General features: G+C 44.4%; 1 protein-coding gene across 8 annotated transcripts in view; it reads left to right on the forward strand.

The window, feature by feature from the left end:
• abi1a (abl-interactor 1a) overlaps positions 1 to 17,064 on the forward strand; it is a 78,789-nt gene that overhangs the window by 57,827 nt on the left and 3,898 nt on the right. For 4 of the 8 annotated variants that reach the window (XM_056299684.1, XM_056299688.1, XM_056299686.1 and 1 more), the window contains 4 exons: positions 302 to 405; positions 1,457 to 1,609; positions 11,255 to 11,355; positions 15,120 to 15,380. In XM_056299684.1, coding sequence (XP_056155659.1) covers positions 302 to 405; positions 1,457 to 1,609; positions 11,255 to 11,355; positions 15,120 to 15,380 — 619 coding nt within the window. The remainder of the gene's footprint in view (positions 1 to 301; positions 406 to 1,456; positions 1,610 to 11,254; positions 11,356 to 15,119; positions 15,381 to 17,064) is intronic. The other 4 variants (XM_056299685.1, XM_056299689.1, XM_056299687.1 and 1 more) reach the window with 1 other exon arrangement.

A 17,064-nucleotide genomic window follows, 5' to 3' on the forward strand; every position in this document is an offset into this window, starting at 1 on the left:
GCCAGGTACAATTGGGGGGGGGGGGGGGGTAAAAAAAAAACAAGCCTTGCAGTCATAATAAATAACTTTCCAATCCTTAACTGCAATTGCAGATAGATTTGGCTTGGCACCATTTCAGTTTGACAACAAATACCAAAAAACTCCCTGTGAAGTTTAGGGACGACATCTATGTTGTTGGAAGAAAAAATATCTGGGAAGCCTGTAAGAGGTAACGGTTGTAATAAAAGTAGTCATAACCCAAAATCAGCCTTAACACATCTCTCTGTAATCAATGCCTTTGTCTTTATCTCCACTCATACAGCAACATGGCAACAATCAGTCTGTCCGAGGTGGAACGCTATCAAGGACCAATCCACCAACGCAGAAGCCGCCAAGCCCTCCCATGTCAGGGCGTGGCACTCTTGGGTAAGATTTCCTTTTTTTTTTTTTAAATCTGCATGAAAGGGAAGGCTTATCCTCTAATTAACGTACACCGAAATATATACCATCTTGGAAGATGTGGTGGCATGAGGTGTGGGGGAATTTTGGGGATTGAGATTCAAAGAACAGCCAGTTCAATAAGCAGATCATATTCATTCATAGCAGCCCACATACACAACAACACTTAAGATTGTTGCCTGTGATTTGTAAGGCTTAAATTAAATTACTGCACATTGTCGGTGTTTATCAGTTTCACTTGATTTACAGTGCACATAAAAAAAGGTGGGGGCAGCACGGTGGCGCAGTGGTTAGTGCAGTCGCCTCACAGCAAGAACGTCCTGGGTTCGAGCCCCGGGGTAGTCCAACCTTGGGGGTTGTCCCAGGTCGTTCTCTATGTGGAGTTTGTATGTTCTCCCCGTGTCTGCGTAGATTTCCTCCGGGAGCTCCGGTTTCCTCCCACATTTCAAAGACATGTAGGTCAGTTCAATCGGCCATACTAAATTGCCCCTGGGTATGAATGTGTGGCTGTGGGTGTGTATGTCGGCCCTGTGTGATGGCCTGGCGGCCTGTCCAGGGTGTCTTCCCGCCTGCCGCCCAATGACTGCTGGGATAGGCTCCAGCATCCCTGCGACCCTGAGAGCAGGATAAGCGGTTTGGATAATGGATGGATGGATGGATAAAAAGATGGGGGGGGATACTCCCTGAGGGAAAAGAAAACTCAAACTTTTTATCTTTTATTAATGATGGGTATTGTGCCCTGCTGCCTGTCACACACTGATGCAGAACAGCAGTTGGTGACACTAATCAGACACTAATGCCAAGGTTTTACTCAGATGTACTCATTTTCAGCTTTTAGCACACTTCGCTGTGGCTCAATATCCAGCTGGGCAGAGTGATAGGATTTGTAACGCTCGAGTGCTTGCCCACGCACAGCTACGGTAGCAGCGGTTTGGTTGAAATTTTTTTACTGAAATGTAATCAGGCTGTAACTTCAATTGCCCTTGCCTGCTTTTATTTCCATCTCTGGCCACGACAGGCGCAACACACCCTATAAAACCCTGGAGCCTGTTAAACCACCCACGGTGCCCAATGACTATATGACCAGCCCTGCCCGGCTGGGCAGTCACCACGGTCAACAACACAGCCCTGGGCGCACTGCATCCCTCAACCAGAGGCAACGCACTCACAGGTAGATGAGCCCATGCATGCAGTCATCAATATACACACAAACACACTTGTATACACGCACACACTTGTGCACTGACAAACTGACAAGCATACAGACTAAATTCTATGTGTATAAATGTTTTGTAGCATGCATGCAATAATTCACACATGCACATACACCCACAAAGGGGCATAGCTGCAGCAATATACTGACCCACACCAAAGAAATAAATCCATATGTAGAAATGTGTTGCGTTTGTAAGAAAACCCATGCATGCAAGATCTGTTCACACTCACACGGGGAGGTACTGATGTGCTGAATGCCCATCTGACACGCACACCAGGCATAATGCTGTAAAAGTCATTTATAAATCTTGTACTGAGTACTTTCTACCACAGAGCAATGCCATTCTCCGCAGAACTAACACTGCACTTTACCGACTTTTGGATGGACAAGAGCGCAGTTAGTGTTTTCACTACCTCTCTTAAATCCTGCATGCTGTTTCGCTCACAGCCTCTCCTTTGCTAACATTTTAGTGAGACACATTTTAGTGAGACAGGCGGCACTCTAAAACCATTTGTACCCTTTATTGCTGATATTTCTAATCTCTTCATTTAATTCAGCTGTTTAGAGCACTTTCACACCTCTTCCACTCCTCCGCTAAATGAAATCCACTGTTTGTCAGACAAGGCTCTGAGGGGGATTCTGACCGAAGCCTGAATCGCTCCAATATTAATATCTTTAAAAGCCTATGATATGACGTACCGGTTGAAACCCCCTGCTGCAAGTTCACTGCAGAGTGGAAACCCACTGTGCAAGCTTCTTAAAATCATTAACCCCGAAATGTTTGACCAGGGGAAATGGAATTGCCCTCATCAAATCTGAGTTATGAGTGACTGAGATCGCCTCATTAGCTTAAGAGGCTATAAATGCTGACTGTGACGCTCATAAATATTACATCATTTTTTTTTTTTTTTTTAGGTTTTCCCTCTCTCTGCTGAGTTCTCTTTCACACTCAACAAATGTGTTTGTGCTGGCAGTCATAAAGCTGTAGAGATGTTGGATTTCCACTGGAAGTTAGCTGGCTCAAATCTTGGGGCCGACAGAAAATAGGGCTAGGGAAAACAAAAAGGGTACTGCTTTCCCCTTCCTCAGGAGCTACTACCGAGGAGGCCCTAGTAAGGGCACACCAAACGGACTTGGCCTATAGATGTACATGACAGTTTCTAGGCATGATGTAAACCATGCTGATGAAACCACCCATGCTCAGTCGACTTGTCTTTAATAATTGATGGTTAAGGAAAACATTAATTAAGGTATTTTCTTTGGAGTTTTCCCTTATCTGAATAGAGGCGGCAAGGAGATCAGGTTTTGCACATTGACTGTAATGTGACTGTAAAGCCCTTAGTCACTACATCGTGATTTAGGGCTACGTAACTGAATTTGACTCAACTTGATTAACTTGGAAAATTACGAACATGCCCATACACCAGCACTGATTCATTCATATATTTGCTCCCTGGTGGCCATGACCTTTCACTGCATTAGGTGTGTTTAACCCAACATCAGGTGGTGGAGTTATTCTAACTACTGAAGTATTAGCTTCCATTAATTAAAAATATGATTTATTAATATTATTATTATCATCAACATCGTCATTATTGTTATTATTGTTAAAAGTTATGGAGTTGGAAAAAAATAAAGTAACCAAATTAAGAAGCAGACATTGTTTTGTGCTCAAGCGTCACTGTTGATGATCTGCCATCTTTGCTCTTCTCAGAGTCAAAGAGGTTCATGCCATGTTGCTTGGACTGTTATTGCTGTGGCATCACTATTTGATTACACAGACTTTACACTCACACTCAGCTCATATAGTTGTGCATGTGTGTGTGTGAGTGTGTGTTTTTGTTTTTTTGTTTGTTGTCCCCCCCCCCCCCCACACTCAGAGGTGGAAAAAGTACAAAAATATTGTACTCAAGTAAAAGTACCAATACTTTGATGAAATATTACTCAAGTAGAAGTAAAAGTACTCATCTGAAAATGTACTCAAGTAAAAGTAAAAAGTAGTTCATTTGAAATGTACTTTAAGTAAAAGTTACTTAGTTACTTTCTTTGTGTGGGGTGTGAGGGTAGTAAAAATAGGACAAGGGGTCAGAAATCCATAACTATTTTGTTTTTAATTAAAGAACAAGTGTAACAAATGTAAGCGCAATAACAACAACTTCACAACAACTGAACTTCTTGTTCAGTTTAAGTAGCATCTTAAAGTTAGTTGAGCTCATCCATTTAGTGGTACAACATTAAACATGCTTACTCTCACGTTTTCTCTCTCTCACTCTCTCTCTCACACGCACACGCTCTCCCTCTCTCTCCCTCTCACCCTCTCTCTCTCTCTCTCTCACACACAGGTAAAAAGTACCAAGTAATGCCCACATGATGACGCTCATAAGTGTTGCTACAAAGTCAAACTGACATAAAGGAGCAGCAATATTCCAGAGGAGACATGCTTGTGTGTGTGTGTGTGTGTGTGTGTGTGTGTGTGTGTGTGTGTGTGTGTGTGTGTGTGTTTGTTAACCGTCAGAGAATGAGAATGTGTTAATGCCATCTCCACAGCTGCAAGAGCGCTATAGAGGGCATGTGTGTGTAAGTGCGATAACAACAAAGAATACCTACACAAATGTAAGTGTAATTACAACAACATACATGTCAACACCAACAGCAACAGCTGTTATACTGCAAATCAAGGCTGCTAGTTTTGTGACACCCTGAATTACCTGTAACCTAGTCTACAAACTTCTTGTTCAGTTTAAGCAGCTGCTGATTTTCAAAGTTAATTGAGCTCATCCATTTAGTGGTAAAAAACATTAAACAGGCTTGTGCACGCCTACTTTCTCTCTGTCTCTCTCTCTCTCTCAGAGAGGTACAAACTACAAAGTAATGTCCACATGATGACGCGCACAAGTGTTACAAAATTAAAGGAACTAACATAAAAGAGCAGCAATATTCCAGAGAGGAATATTGCAAATCAAGGCCACTAGTTTTGTGACACCCTAAATCACCTATAACCTAGTCTACAAACTTCTTGTTCAGTTTAAGCAGCAGCTGATTTTCAAAGTTAGTTGAGCTCATCCTTGCTCGCTTTGCAGTGAACAGTAATCCAGCACAACTGAAAAGCCGTTCGCAGGCAGCTGAAGCAGGCAGGCCAGTGTTGAGTTTCAGAGAGAGTTTTTTTAAATTTGGAAAGGAGTTTAGCAGATCCATATCGTTTGGGATACAGGCTAGGTACCCTTCCAACTCCCCTGTACCTTCTGACCTTCTGGACTTCATTGAGGTGAAGAAATCATCTTCATCTGAGGAATGTTGTCCAACTTGCTCCACTTCCACCTCTGCCATCTGGTCAAGGTGTCGTCTGACATGAGCCAGACCTGTCGAGTGACAAACAACACATTTCTGACAATTAAGACTTGATTAATTTACCAAGCGTGCACCATAATACATAATGCCTTATAGCACTGACCACATTGTATTGAGTAAAAAACAAAGTAGATCTCCAATACACTGTTGAAAAGCAGTTTATTATAAGATGCAATCATACCTGTTTCTATGACATCCGGCCTCTCTGTCCAGGTGGTCTTGAACTTCGGTAGAAGTATTGCTGCCGCAATCAGTTCTGGGTCCATCATCATCTCACCAAAACGCTTTTGGACACCATCCTGAATGGCTTTGATGAGTGGTAGACACATCTTGGATGAGGTCTCCTGCCTTTTGAGTTTTGCTTGTAGCTGACATATCACTGGAAGAAGCCACCCTAAGTGTGTGTTGGTCTCTGACTGAAGTATGTTCAAGGCCTTTACCAGAGGTTTCATCACCGAGCAGTAATCAGTCAGGAAAGCAATTTCTGCTTGAGTCAGCCTGGCATAAATAGAATACAAACAATTGTTAGGAAATCAAGCAGGAAAAGTTAAGTTTCAAGTATGTAAACACACATTCACACTTTCATACTGTTGAAATGCAAATTAAAACTTACGTTTTCAATTTGAATTCTTCACAAATATTCCTGATTGCCTCCTCCCCTTTCTCTTGTATGATCCGTATGATTCTCTCCACAGCCATGAATGTTGAATTCCACCGCGTTTGATTTGGTCGGATGAGCTGGAGTCGGCAATGATCTTCCACAACTTCTGCTGCCATGTATGAACGACCCGTATTGTTCCACATGGCTTGACATTTCCCAAAGGCTGCACGTGATAGTCTCTTGTATGTGTCCATCTTCTTTTCTGCTATCTCAGCATCTGTTGTGGCAACTAAGTTGAGAAGATGGCATGCACACCTTTGGTGTGTAGGAAGTTGGTACTCCAGGCCATTATCTTGCTCCAGGATGCTGAATGTGTCCAGGTAGTTGGCTGTGGGCTCATCATCAATTGAATCTCTGTCCGACTCAGCATCTGATTCTGCATCCTCAGACTGGCTCTGTTCTCCGAAGACACTAAAAGCTTTAACGAAGTTTGAGCCACTATCTGTTGTGGTTCTCACCACTTTGCCCCTAATTCTATACTGACAGTGTATGTCGTCAAGTGCCCCTGCAAGGACATCAAAGGTGTGGGACCCTCTTAACCTCTTACATGCAAGCGCAGCTGATCTCCTCTCAAAGGTTTCTTCATCCACCCAATGACCCGTCACCCCAATAAAACTTTGCTGGTGTGCAGTCCAACAATCTGTAGTGGTGGCAACGTAGCTCACTTTACTGAGATGGGACATGACATTCTTCTTCATCTGAATGGCAGATGCCTCTAATCTAGGCCGGACAGTGGGCCTGGAAATGACCTTGCATTGTGGATTTAGCATTGTCAAAAGTTCTTTGAACGCAGGTTGTTCAACCAAACTAAATGTATGAAGGCCCTCACATATTAGCCTAATGATGATCTTGTCGATCTTGCCTTGTGGCACACGGCGGTTGCCTCCCACTGTCATGGCATCTTTTATATTTGTTTGTTTGCTTGGACTTGGTGGATTTGCTTGGTGGGTTCGCTTCCCTGGCTTTGCTCGGCTAAAAGCCAACTGTTTCGATGGATGTTTCCTCTGTGAAAAAACAGAAAAGGGTATTATCAGTAGAGGAATCAATGTGGTGCTTATTAAACACACTGAAATTAAAACTTTGATAAATAAAAGTTTTCTATTTCTTTAGTCATCACATTTTGTCTATTACATTGTATTAAGCACAATATGCCACAATCCAGAGGGCATTACAATGCTGCACCCTTCCCAACAAAATCAATGATTTGGATTTGAATGCTAAAATTGAGATTTCAAATCAACATCAAAAGCCAATGTGTTTCTATAGCCTACCAGTATTATGATACAGAGGAAGGAGACATATCAATGCATGTGTAATCATCATAGCTGCTTGCATGCACACAGAGCAACAATCGCCTACTAGTGATCTAATCCCTTGTCGTCGATATGAAGGAGTCAAAACAATCTTTTCTGGGTCTGCCTAGTAGGCGGGGAGCTACGAGGCCTTACCGTGCAGTCGTGCACCCTCCTTACAATCGAACGAAACCAACTTTTTTTGAAAGGTCTGACCATGCTGAACATGTTAACAAATGTTAACATTGAAAATTTTGGGTTGCACATCATGTTTCAGGTACTCAATGCATTTCAATGTATTTCCCTCCATTGGCTCTCCACGAGCAAGGGGAAGGTGTGACATCTGTCTCTGCATGTTTAATCACATCTAGAGGACACAAGCTTTGGAAAATGTATGGTTTCAGTGGTATTATTGGCTTTCCATAATAGTAGAGACCAAAATTTAAAGTCTTTCTACTTGATTTGCCTTGTAAATCGAGTAGAAAGACTTTACATTTTGGCCTTTATTATTAAGAGAAAGCCAATAATACCACTAAAACCATACATTTATCACTAGATGTGATTAAACTTGCAAAGACAGATGTCACACTTTCCCCTTGCTCATGGAGAGTCATGTTCCTGTAATTGTAACGCATTTCCAATGGAGGGAAATACATTGAAATGCATTGAGTACCTGAAACATGAAATGCAACCCAACATTTTCAATGTTAACATTTGTTAACATGTTCAGCATGGTCAGACGGTAAGGCCCCTTAGCTCCCCGCCTATTGTGGAGGAGCGCTGAGTGCCCTGTAATGCTGGTTAGGCAAAGTGCCTCACACTACAACCCTCTCTGTTAACACAGTTGATACATTTGATTTGACTGTAAATTCAAAGACACAATCAAATTGAAACCCGTGGCAATTTCGACGGGGTAACACCGACTATTCATAGCAGCTAAATTTAACCCAAGGCTAATTTCCCCGAGTCCACTCAAGACTACTAGCAACTAACAGCTAGCCTTTACACATTCAAGTACCAGGGGCTAGCTGTTATGCAAATTTAGCCAATGTCCTAAAGACTTAAACAGACTGCAAATATACATTACGCGTTTTGTATCTGTTTGAAGTACGATAAACATGCGGATTGTCGGCTGGAGCGAGTTCATTTGGTACTTAATGATGTGTCACGTTTGATTATGTTAGCATAGCAGCTAATTAGAATGTGCTGGCTAGCTGTGGGTTTCTTCTACTGTCAATGGTTGCAGGTGCTAGCATAAAAATGCCCACGAAATGGGGTGAGCCTGGGTTGGCTATTATTGTATTTTTAAATCACGTCAGGACACAGCGCTGTCGCTCGACACAACCTCTCCGTGGCATTCTTTATTTAGACTGACACAGCATCAAAGGCAGACCCGATCAAACAACCCAGAGCCCGCAGGCATCACCAATCGATCCCAGCACAATAGAACAGCACCAAATCAAATGCAGCACTGTCGATGTGTGCAGACATAACAGCTATATTAAATAAAACTACTAATGAGACAGCAGAAATACTTACCAAAACATGCTTCTGCAGATTTGAAGTGGAGTTGTTGAAAGCAGACAGGTACTTCACTGCTGGGAGGCACATCTTGCACTGCATGATGATGCTGTTGCCTTTCCTACGCTTGAACAAAAAGAAATCTTCCAAATGTGGCCAAGGATTTTTTTTCTGCATCTAGTTCTACAGACTTCGATGTTTCAGCTTGAGCTTCATCTATTATTTCTAGGTCCGGGTCTTCTGGACCGCGACCGCTGGCCGTGCCTGCTTTGTCGACCCCCATTCTAGCACTAGAAACTAAAAACTTCGCGCCCACTAACCTAGCTTGTCCGCGCGCGCCCTCTATGTTCACGCGCCAGTGCTAATCACATCATCATTTGTCACTGTTGGTTCTGGCCATTGGTTTACTGTCTATGGTTCTGGCGCGTATTTTTCCCCTGTAGGTTGAATTGTTATTTTTACTCAGTAACGGATAGGTTTTAAAAAGTAACTAAGTACAATACTTGAGTCAAAACGTACTCAAGTAAAATACAAAATACCGATTTTAAATTGTACTTAAAAAATACAAAATACACAAAAAAAGTATTCAATACAGTAACGTGAGTAAATGTATTTCGTTACTTTCCACCTCTGCCCACACTTCTCCCCAATTGTACCTGGCCAATCACCCCAGTCTCCGAGTTGTCCCGGTCGCTGCTCCACCCCCTCTGCCGATCCGGGGAGGGCTGGAGACTACCACATGCCTCCTCCGATACATGTGGAGTCGCCAGCCGCTTCTTTTCCCCTGACAGTGAGGAGTTTCGCCAGGGGAACGTAGCACACAGTATTCCCCCCAGTTCCCCCTCCCCCCGAACAGGCATCCTGACTGACCAGAGGAGGCGCTAGTGCGACGATCAGGACACATACCCACATCCGGCTTCCCATCCACAGACACGGCCAATTGTGTCTGTAGGGATGCCTGACTAGGCCGGAGGTAACACAGGGATTCGAACTGGCGTTCCCCGTGTTGGCAGGCAACGGAATAGACCGCCACGCTACCCAGATGCCCTGTGTGTGATAATTTGACATTGTTACGTACCCTGGATCTTATCAACTGCCCCCCCCCCAACAGTTTCTTGATGCTTATCTGCAAACCCCTTGTTAGTGTAGTTGTGTTCTAGTTTTGTCTGGATTATAAATCAAGATTTCCAAGCACAAAGTACCAAAGAGTCCAAAAAAAATGTCAGGGTCATCAGTATTTAAAATATTCATTCCTGTATTGTGGCAGAGCCCAGCGCTGCTCCATGTGCTACAGTGTCTACACACAAGATTTTGTTTGTTTGTTTTTCTCTTTTCCTTAATTTTTAATGAGAGCATCATCTTCTTTTTGCCGTTGCTAGACTCTGCTCACTTTTGGCAGATGTGTGAGGGAGAGGTCTCACACAGTCTTTTCTTTATGTTCTCCAAGATGCTTGTGTATGCGTCGGCGTGCACTGCAGAGGTCTTTATCCGACGTTGTGCCTCTCTGGAGCAGAGGGCAGCTGGTGAAGCGGGAGACAGACAAGCGTAGGTGGAGTGGGAGAGATGGAGCTGAGTGCTGTTACTTCACAGACGCTGATGAGAAATGGAGAAATGGGGAGGGGGTCCAAGAGACAGAGAGTTAGAGAGTAGATGAAAGTGGGAAAAGGGGGAAAAAAGGTAAGGAATTAAAGGATTAGGATGGATAAACCCAGCTCAATTTAGAGAAAAGAAGAAGGATGGCGTTGTGGTGTCTCTATCCTCTTCAAACACTCAACTCCTATTGCCAATGTTACCCATCGGCATCGGGGAATCCCCCCCCCCGGAATCCCCCCTCCCCGGTGTGTGTTTGTGTGTGTGTGTAGTGTAGTGTAGTGTAGTGGGGGGGGATTTGGAGTTCACAGGAATGGAGGAAAAGGAAGAGAGCGATTAGTGAGGTGGGTGGGGGGTAATATTACAGGCAGAATTGAGAGGAGGAACAGGGAGCAGTAGATAGGGATATCGAGGGAGGAAGGGAGAGTGATCAATTAAACAGTGGCGGATGAAAGAGACAGCAAAGGGGAGGGGAAGCTTAGGGGTGAGGGTAGAGCAAGGATCTAGGCCAGACAAGGAGAGAGAGAAAAATTAAGAGGGGAATTTAGTGGGCCAAGCCATTGCTCTTCCAACCCTGGGGTCAAAGCCAGGGTGACAGATTATAGGGCAGAGGTGAAGTATGTGTAACATGCGTGTACTTAGTCATCCATGGCTCTGGGTGGTGTCTCTGTCAACTCCACGTCCAAGCTGATGTTTTAATGATGCTTTTAAAATTAACTTAACCGTTTTAACTTATTCATATTGAATATGTATGACAGGGGCTTTTCTTTTCTTTCTTTTTTCTAATCCCCCCCCCCTTTCTCCCCAATTGTACCCGGCCAATTTCCGAGCCATCCTGGTCGCTGCTCCACCCTTTCTGCCGATCCGGGGAGGGCTGCAGACTACCACATGCCTACTCCGATACATGTGGAGTCGCCAGCCGCTTCTTTTCACCTGACAGTGAGGAGTTTCGCCAGGGGGATGTAGCGCGTGGGAGAATCACGCTATTCCCCCCAGTTCTGTCTGTAGGGACGCCCGACCAAGCCGAAGGTCACACGGGGATTCGAACCAGTGATCCCTGTGTTGGTAGGCAACGGAATAGACTGCCACGCCACCCGGATGCCCCTTGAGAGGAGCTTTTAATGTGCTTTGGGTAATGAGGGACTTTCCTCTGAAAATTCACTTTGTTTTCTCTTTCTCCTCCCACAGCGGAAGCAGCGGGGGTAGCAGTAGCAGGGAGAACAGTGGCAGCAGTGGTATTGGCATTCCCATTGCCGTGCCTACTCCCTCCATACCTAACTCTGGACCAGGTGAGCTTTTCCCGTGCAAGTTGCGTAGCGATAAACCCTTGATATTCTGATTCGGTATGCAATGTGTGAAATGACAACACAGACAGGAGAAAGCACCATTTGAAGGAGCATCGACAAGGGACTCTTGTGAGCTTATGGCTAAATGCTGTTTGTGTGCGTGTTCCTAAACCTGGACGCCACGTCGTGCATTGGGTTATATACAAAGATTTAGATGTCAAATGAAATATGTACTATCACTAATGTGCACCTGACTGGTGCAGAGATAAAATCTCACATTGCACATTCACAAAAAAGTTTTAAAACACATTTTTACACAATGAGGAAAGTTACTAGTTGAAGACACTACCTTACAAAAATGTCAGTCTGGATAGTATAATTGGCTGTGATATTGAAATTTTCAGCAAGGTACGTTATTTTTTTACTTTCCCAAAGCTGCTGTATTGCATTTCCTAATGATACCCAATTATACACTCTCACAAGACACACAAACACACAAGTATTTATGTATGTATGCATATATATGTATGTATGTATGTATGTATGTATGTATGTATGTATGTATGTATGTATGTATGTATAATGTGATAATAGGCAAGGCTTGATAAAATGTAGATATTGGGCGCTATTCATGTGGACCGGTTTGAGGCTCCACTATGCAAAGCCTGTGTTTACCAGACAGGGATTATGCAGGCCCATTGTGCTCTAAGCACAGCTGATTCTCTATCCTACTCTGTAAATAGGCCAAGCTGCATTAGGCCCGCTGCTTTATGGCGGAGAGCGAGTGAAGGCCCACGTTACCCAGCCGAAAATCTTCAGATCGCATTGCAGCGCACCACGCGCAGGCTTCACATTTAGCATTTTCCATGACTTTTTTTTTTTTTTTTTTTTTTGTCTTAAGACATAAATATGCAAGAGTTAATCTCTTTCCTGCTTGGCTCAACGACCACCAGCACAGGATGAGCCACAACTTTCCCTGTAAGCCCATCACCATGGCAACACTCCGCTCAATTCCCGAGCTACAAAGGAGTGAAAGTGTGTGTGTGTGTGAGAGAGATAGAGAGAAAGTGACTGAGCGCTGTTCTCTTTACACACATACCCCCTTTGCCCCCCCCCATCCCACTCAAAAAAGAGGAAGTAGAAGGGCTTGTTGACCATAGTGATATTCGGTTATGCAATAGCTTAGGCCCATTCGAGGCTGCCTCAACCTCAAACAGTTAACTAACACTCCGGCTTCGACCAACTACATTTCAGTCCCCTCCTCGTCTGCTCCCCCGGGGGCACCCCCGCCCCCCCCCTCCTCCACCACCACCACCACCACCACCGCCACCTCCTCCTCTGGCAGGTCTGAGTATCCCAGCGGCGGCACCGTCCGTAGGTGAGACTTGTCGGCGCTTTCCACCACCTCTGCTCTCTGTGCGGTGAGCTACCGTCAATCTGCTGCCATCTTCTCTTGGTGGGGGCACTCGGAGCAACCACACTTTGTTTGTGGGCGAACTGCGTTTGTGTGTTCACTTGTGTGTTTTTTGTTTGTGTGTGTGAGTGCGTGTTCGTACGTACGCCTGCTTGTGGGGAGGAGTTGGGCCTCATCTTCCCAACCAGACCACAATAACTTTATCTTTCCTACCGTGCGGTGGTGGTGGTGATGGTGGTGGTGATATGTCCATATTCTCCTCTCATGTGTTTTAAGCTAGATGAAGAATCCTCTAATGGAATCAGTGGATGGAAGGTATACTGCAAAATTCACATTTATTCAAATTGGAAATGTATACATTTCGCATGAAATCTGAAAACTAATTTGCTTTCCTATAGCTGACATGGTAATATTAAGATCTGATCTCTGTATATATTCAAGAATTATTTGAATTGCTCTGCATTGGGGTATTTGTGTAGGCAAATCAGGAACATGTGTTTTCAGTTCATGCAATAAAGACAGAAAATTGATTCACACGACGGAACTTAGAGAATTCCTTCATGCAGGTATTGAAATGTTTTTATTGCTTTTTCTTTTCGCCCGGTTGGTTGTGGTTTATTTAGACAGGGCGTCATCTCTACATCATTGTGTGGTACTAGATTAGAGTTCCCCCCTAAACCCGCTAGTGGGTCTGAGTTGTAACAGCTAGTGTGCAGAGGAACGTCTCTTCTCCGATATTCATCAGTTTGATCGCCTTTGAAATTCTTCGGTGCCGTTTTTGACAGCGATGTACGTGCAAAAGAAATATTTCCTCCACGGGTCATCAGGGAAATTGTAAAACTAGAGAAGAGCTAGTTTGTTTGCTCCTGCAGCCCCCTGAGTCCTTTCTTCCTTTGGTTCCACCCATTGCTAGATTTGGGTATCTGGCACTGTCAACAGGAAATGCCCAAGTAGAATAAAAGTAATCTCTCTCTCTCTCTCTCTCTCTCTCTCTCTCTCTCTCTCTCTCTCTCTCTCTCTCTCTCTCTCTCTCTCTCTCTCTGTCTCTGTCTCTCTCCCTCTCACTCACACAAACAACAATCCTTCAATATCCCACAGTGTTTTTTGATGTAAGAATACTAATTTGGGGCAGCACGGTGGCACAGTGGTTAGCACGGTCGCCTCACAGCAAGTAGGTCCTGGGTTCGAGCCCTGGGGTAGTTTAACCTTGGGGATCATCCCGGGTCGTCCTCTGTGTGGAGTTTGCATGTTTTCCCCGTGTCTGCATGGGTTTCCTCCAGGTGCTCCGGTTTCCTCCCACAGTCCAAAGACATGTAGGTCAGGTGAATCGGCTATACTAAATTGTCCCTAGGTGTGAATGTGTGAATGCGTGTGTGTGGGCGCTGTGATGGACTGGCGGCCTGTCCAGGGTGTCTCCCCACCTGCCGCTGAATGACTGCTGGGATAATCTCCAGCATCCCCGCAACCCTGAGAGCAGGATAAGTGGTTTGGATAATGGATGGATGGCTGAATACTAATTTGCAAGCAATGATTGTGTGTGTGTGTGTGTGTGTGTGTGTGTGTGTGTGTGTGTGTGTGTGTGTGTGTGTGTGTGTGTGTGTGTGTGTGTGTGTGTGTGTGTGTGTGTGTGTGTGTGTGTGTGTGTGTGTGTGTGTGCGTGCGTTTTAACCGATTTTTCCATTCTTGAACGTCGGTTGTGAACGTCAGCACTTGCATTTCAAGCACCCCTTCTCTCATGGTTGTTGCGCTGGCCTTTCTGGCATTTGCAGTGGCATACTGGAAAAGTGTCACACAAAAGAGGTTCCTCTCACTTTGAAAACACATTAAAAATGTTGAGGTGAACTAAGAAATCAGTTGCTGCTACTGCATATCCTTCTACTCGCTGTCGGGCTTCCCTCTCCATCGTCTTTCCTTTTCCCCATCTCTACATATCAAAAGCACTGAGGAGTGCATATGGAGGGTGGGGTATAAAGGCCTGACGGAAGTCTGATCCTTTGATTTTGCTTTTGTTCAAACTGTGCACTACTATTATTAAATAAGAGCCACCCGCCTTCGCTCCCTTTGTTTCTGATTGGTGGTTTATGCTGTCTTTCAAGCAGGTTTGGGGTTCTCATCAATATGAAAGAAAATCAAACTGAATTCCTCTGTGATTTTCATTTCACTGCTTATTGTACATGGAGTATGTGACGAATAAACCTTTGAGTCTACAATCTAGTTTTACTGATTCTTGGGTGCTCTCTTTCTCCCCTCCCATGATCCTCCCCTCATACTATCTGTCTCCTCTATCTGTCCCCCACCTTGGTGTTTGCTCTCCATCTTGTCTCTCCCTCCCTGTTATGTCTGGTGTTTCTAGCAGTGGCCCCCGGGCCTGGTCTGGGCCCCGTTCCCATGTCCCAGTTCGGAACCATCTCGCGGCAGATCTCGCGGCACAACTCCTCCAACTCCTCTGTCTCTATGGTCTCAGCTACGGGCACCTACCGTCGGGCGCCTTCGGTAACTTCCCAGTTTTCCTTGCAGCAGCAGCAACAGCAGCTACAACAACAACAACAGCAACAGCAGCAGCAGCAGCAGCCTCATATTAATGGAGGCACACCTGGCTACGGCCAGAACTCAAGTAAGACATCTCCATCTACGATCCCAGGCCTCTGTGTGGCCAGCTGTGTTACCAACTTTAAGTCACAGATAGGGGTTATAAACTATATACCTCACATTTTTATGTATGGCTGGCTAAGATTCAATATTATCGCTTGTCATCTTTCAAGCTTGTATCAGGAGGAAATTTGGATATTGTCATGTCGTGATGCATAAATTTTTTGTCTGAATTAGTGATAACGCGAATGTATTACCTAAAATTTCTTACAAAATGAGATCTGAAATATTTGAAGGGAGTATTATTCAAAACTATTCAGCAGAAACAGTTCAATGTGATGAGCCTAAGTTGGATTCTTAAACATGATAGTTTTGCATATGTAAGCAGATCTGGTGCCATATCGATATTGTGTAAAATTCCCTATGACTATTATGATGATGATATTTTCCATATTTCCCAGCTCTAGTAAGGTGCATCAGGAAAATAAATATACATGTATACACATTCACTGTCTCAGGAATACCGAGCTTTAATCCGACACACCGGAGAGTCAAGTTTGAAAGTCTCCATAAAGGATTCTTGAAGGTTGACCTTGGATTATTGACACCCCACTCCACATTTACTCTCAAAGTGCATGTGTAGGCTTTTCATTTCACCCCGGGATTTATCCGGTATTGATGTGGAATGCCTCGTCCCTAGTTTCTCCACGAGATATGATACAGACAGTTGATAACTCTAAAAAACATTGAATTCCAGCTTTTCGGCCTCATTGGAAAACACATTATCTGAGATTTCCTGGTAAAATGCACTGTACTATGTACTAGGTAACCAAACAACCAAATGGCCCCCTTTATAGAGCCTCAGCTTTAACCTTGCCTGAAATGTAGTACCCGGGATTCCACAATGTGACCAGCAGCCCGAGGATACACCAACTTAACGCAGGGTTTATTTCTGGGTTTTTGTCTCGTCCTGCCCTCCTTGTCCCTGACCCGAGAGAGGAAGGATATACCTGTGCCGTCTGTATCCGGACCGCCTCTCGGTGTTCTTAAATGGGTGATAGTGTCCCAGAAAACCACGGAAAGTTGAATGATAGCCAAGCGAAGCACAGCTACATGCATAAATCTGCTGTGGGGCCCCCCCATACCACCATGTTATATGTAAATGATGCGTAACAGTAAAGGCATATGAGAACAATTATTTTCAGAGGTGGATTTAAAGCTGCGTATTGGAAAAAGTCAGCTGAACTTTTCCACATGTGTCCATACTCTTTACCTTTGGGAGTACATGTAGTCAGCAGGGATGAGAACCGAGACTCAGTGGTCAAAGAAAACACATCTACTGCAAACAGCGCCTCCCTGTGGTTATGGCCACGCAGTCGTTTCCTTCAAATTCAATCAACAGTGGGAAGTTGTCTGAATGACACCAATCAGACCTAATCCTGGGTTTATCCTCCTCTCTGGTACAGCCGGATACCACTGCTGGAAATCACGTCACAGCCGCAGGCCTCGCTGAGCGTTTAAGCACAGGCTCACCTAGTGTGTGTTTTAATCTCCGTCACTTTGTGCACATCCAGGCCATTGCTGACGTACATATTCTCACAACCTTTGCAATATGGCTTTTCTTTCTTTACTCTGTCAGTATGTGTGTTTGCTTGGGATTGGGGTTCGCTCCTTTTAACTGTCATCTATCACTCTATCAATTCCTGGTG

Source organism: Lampris incognitus, chromosome 19 (genome assembly GCF_029633865.1).
Source record: "Lampris incognitus isolate fLamInc1 chromosome 19, fLamInc1.hap2, whole genome shotgun sequence".
Lineage (NCBI taxonomy): Eukaryota > Metazoa > Chordata > Actinopteri > Lampriformes > Lampridae > Lampris > Lampris incognitus.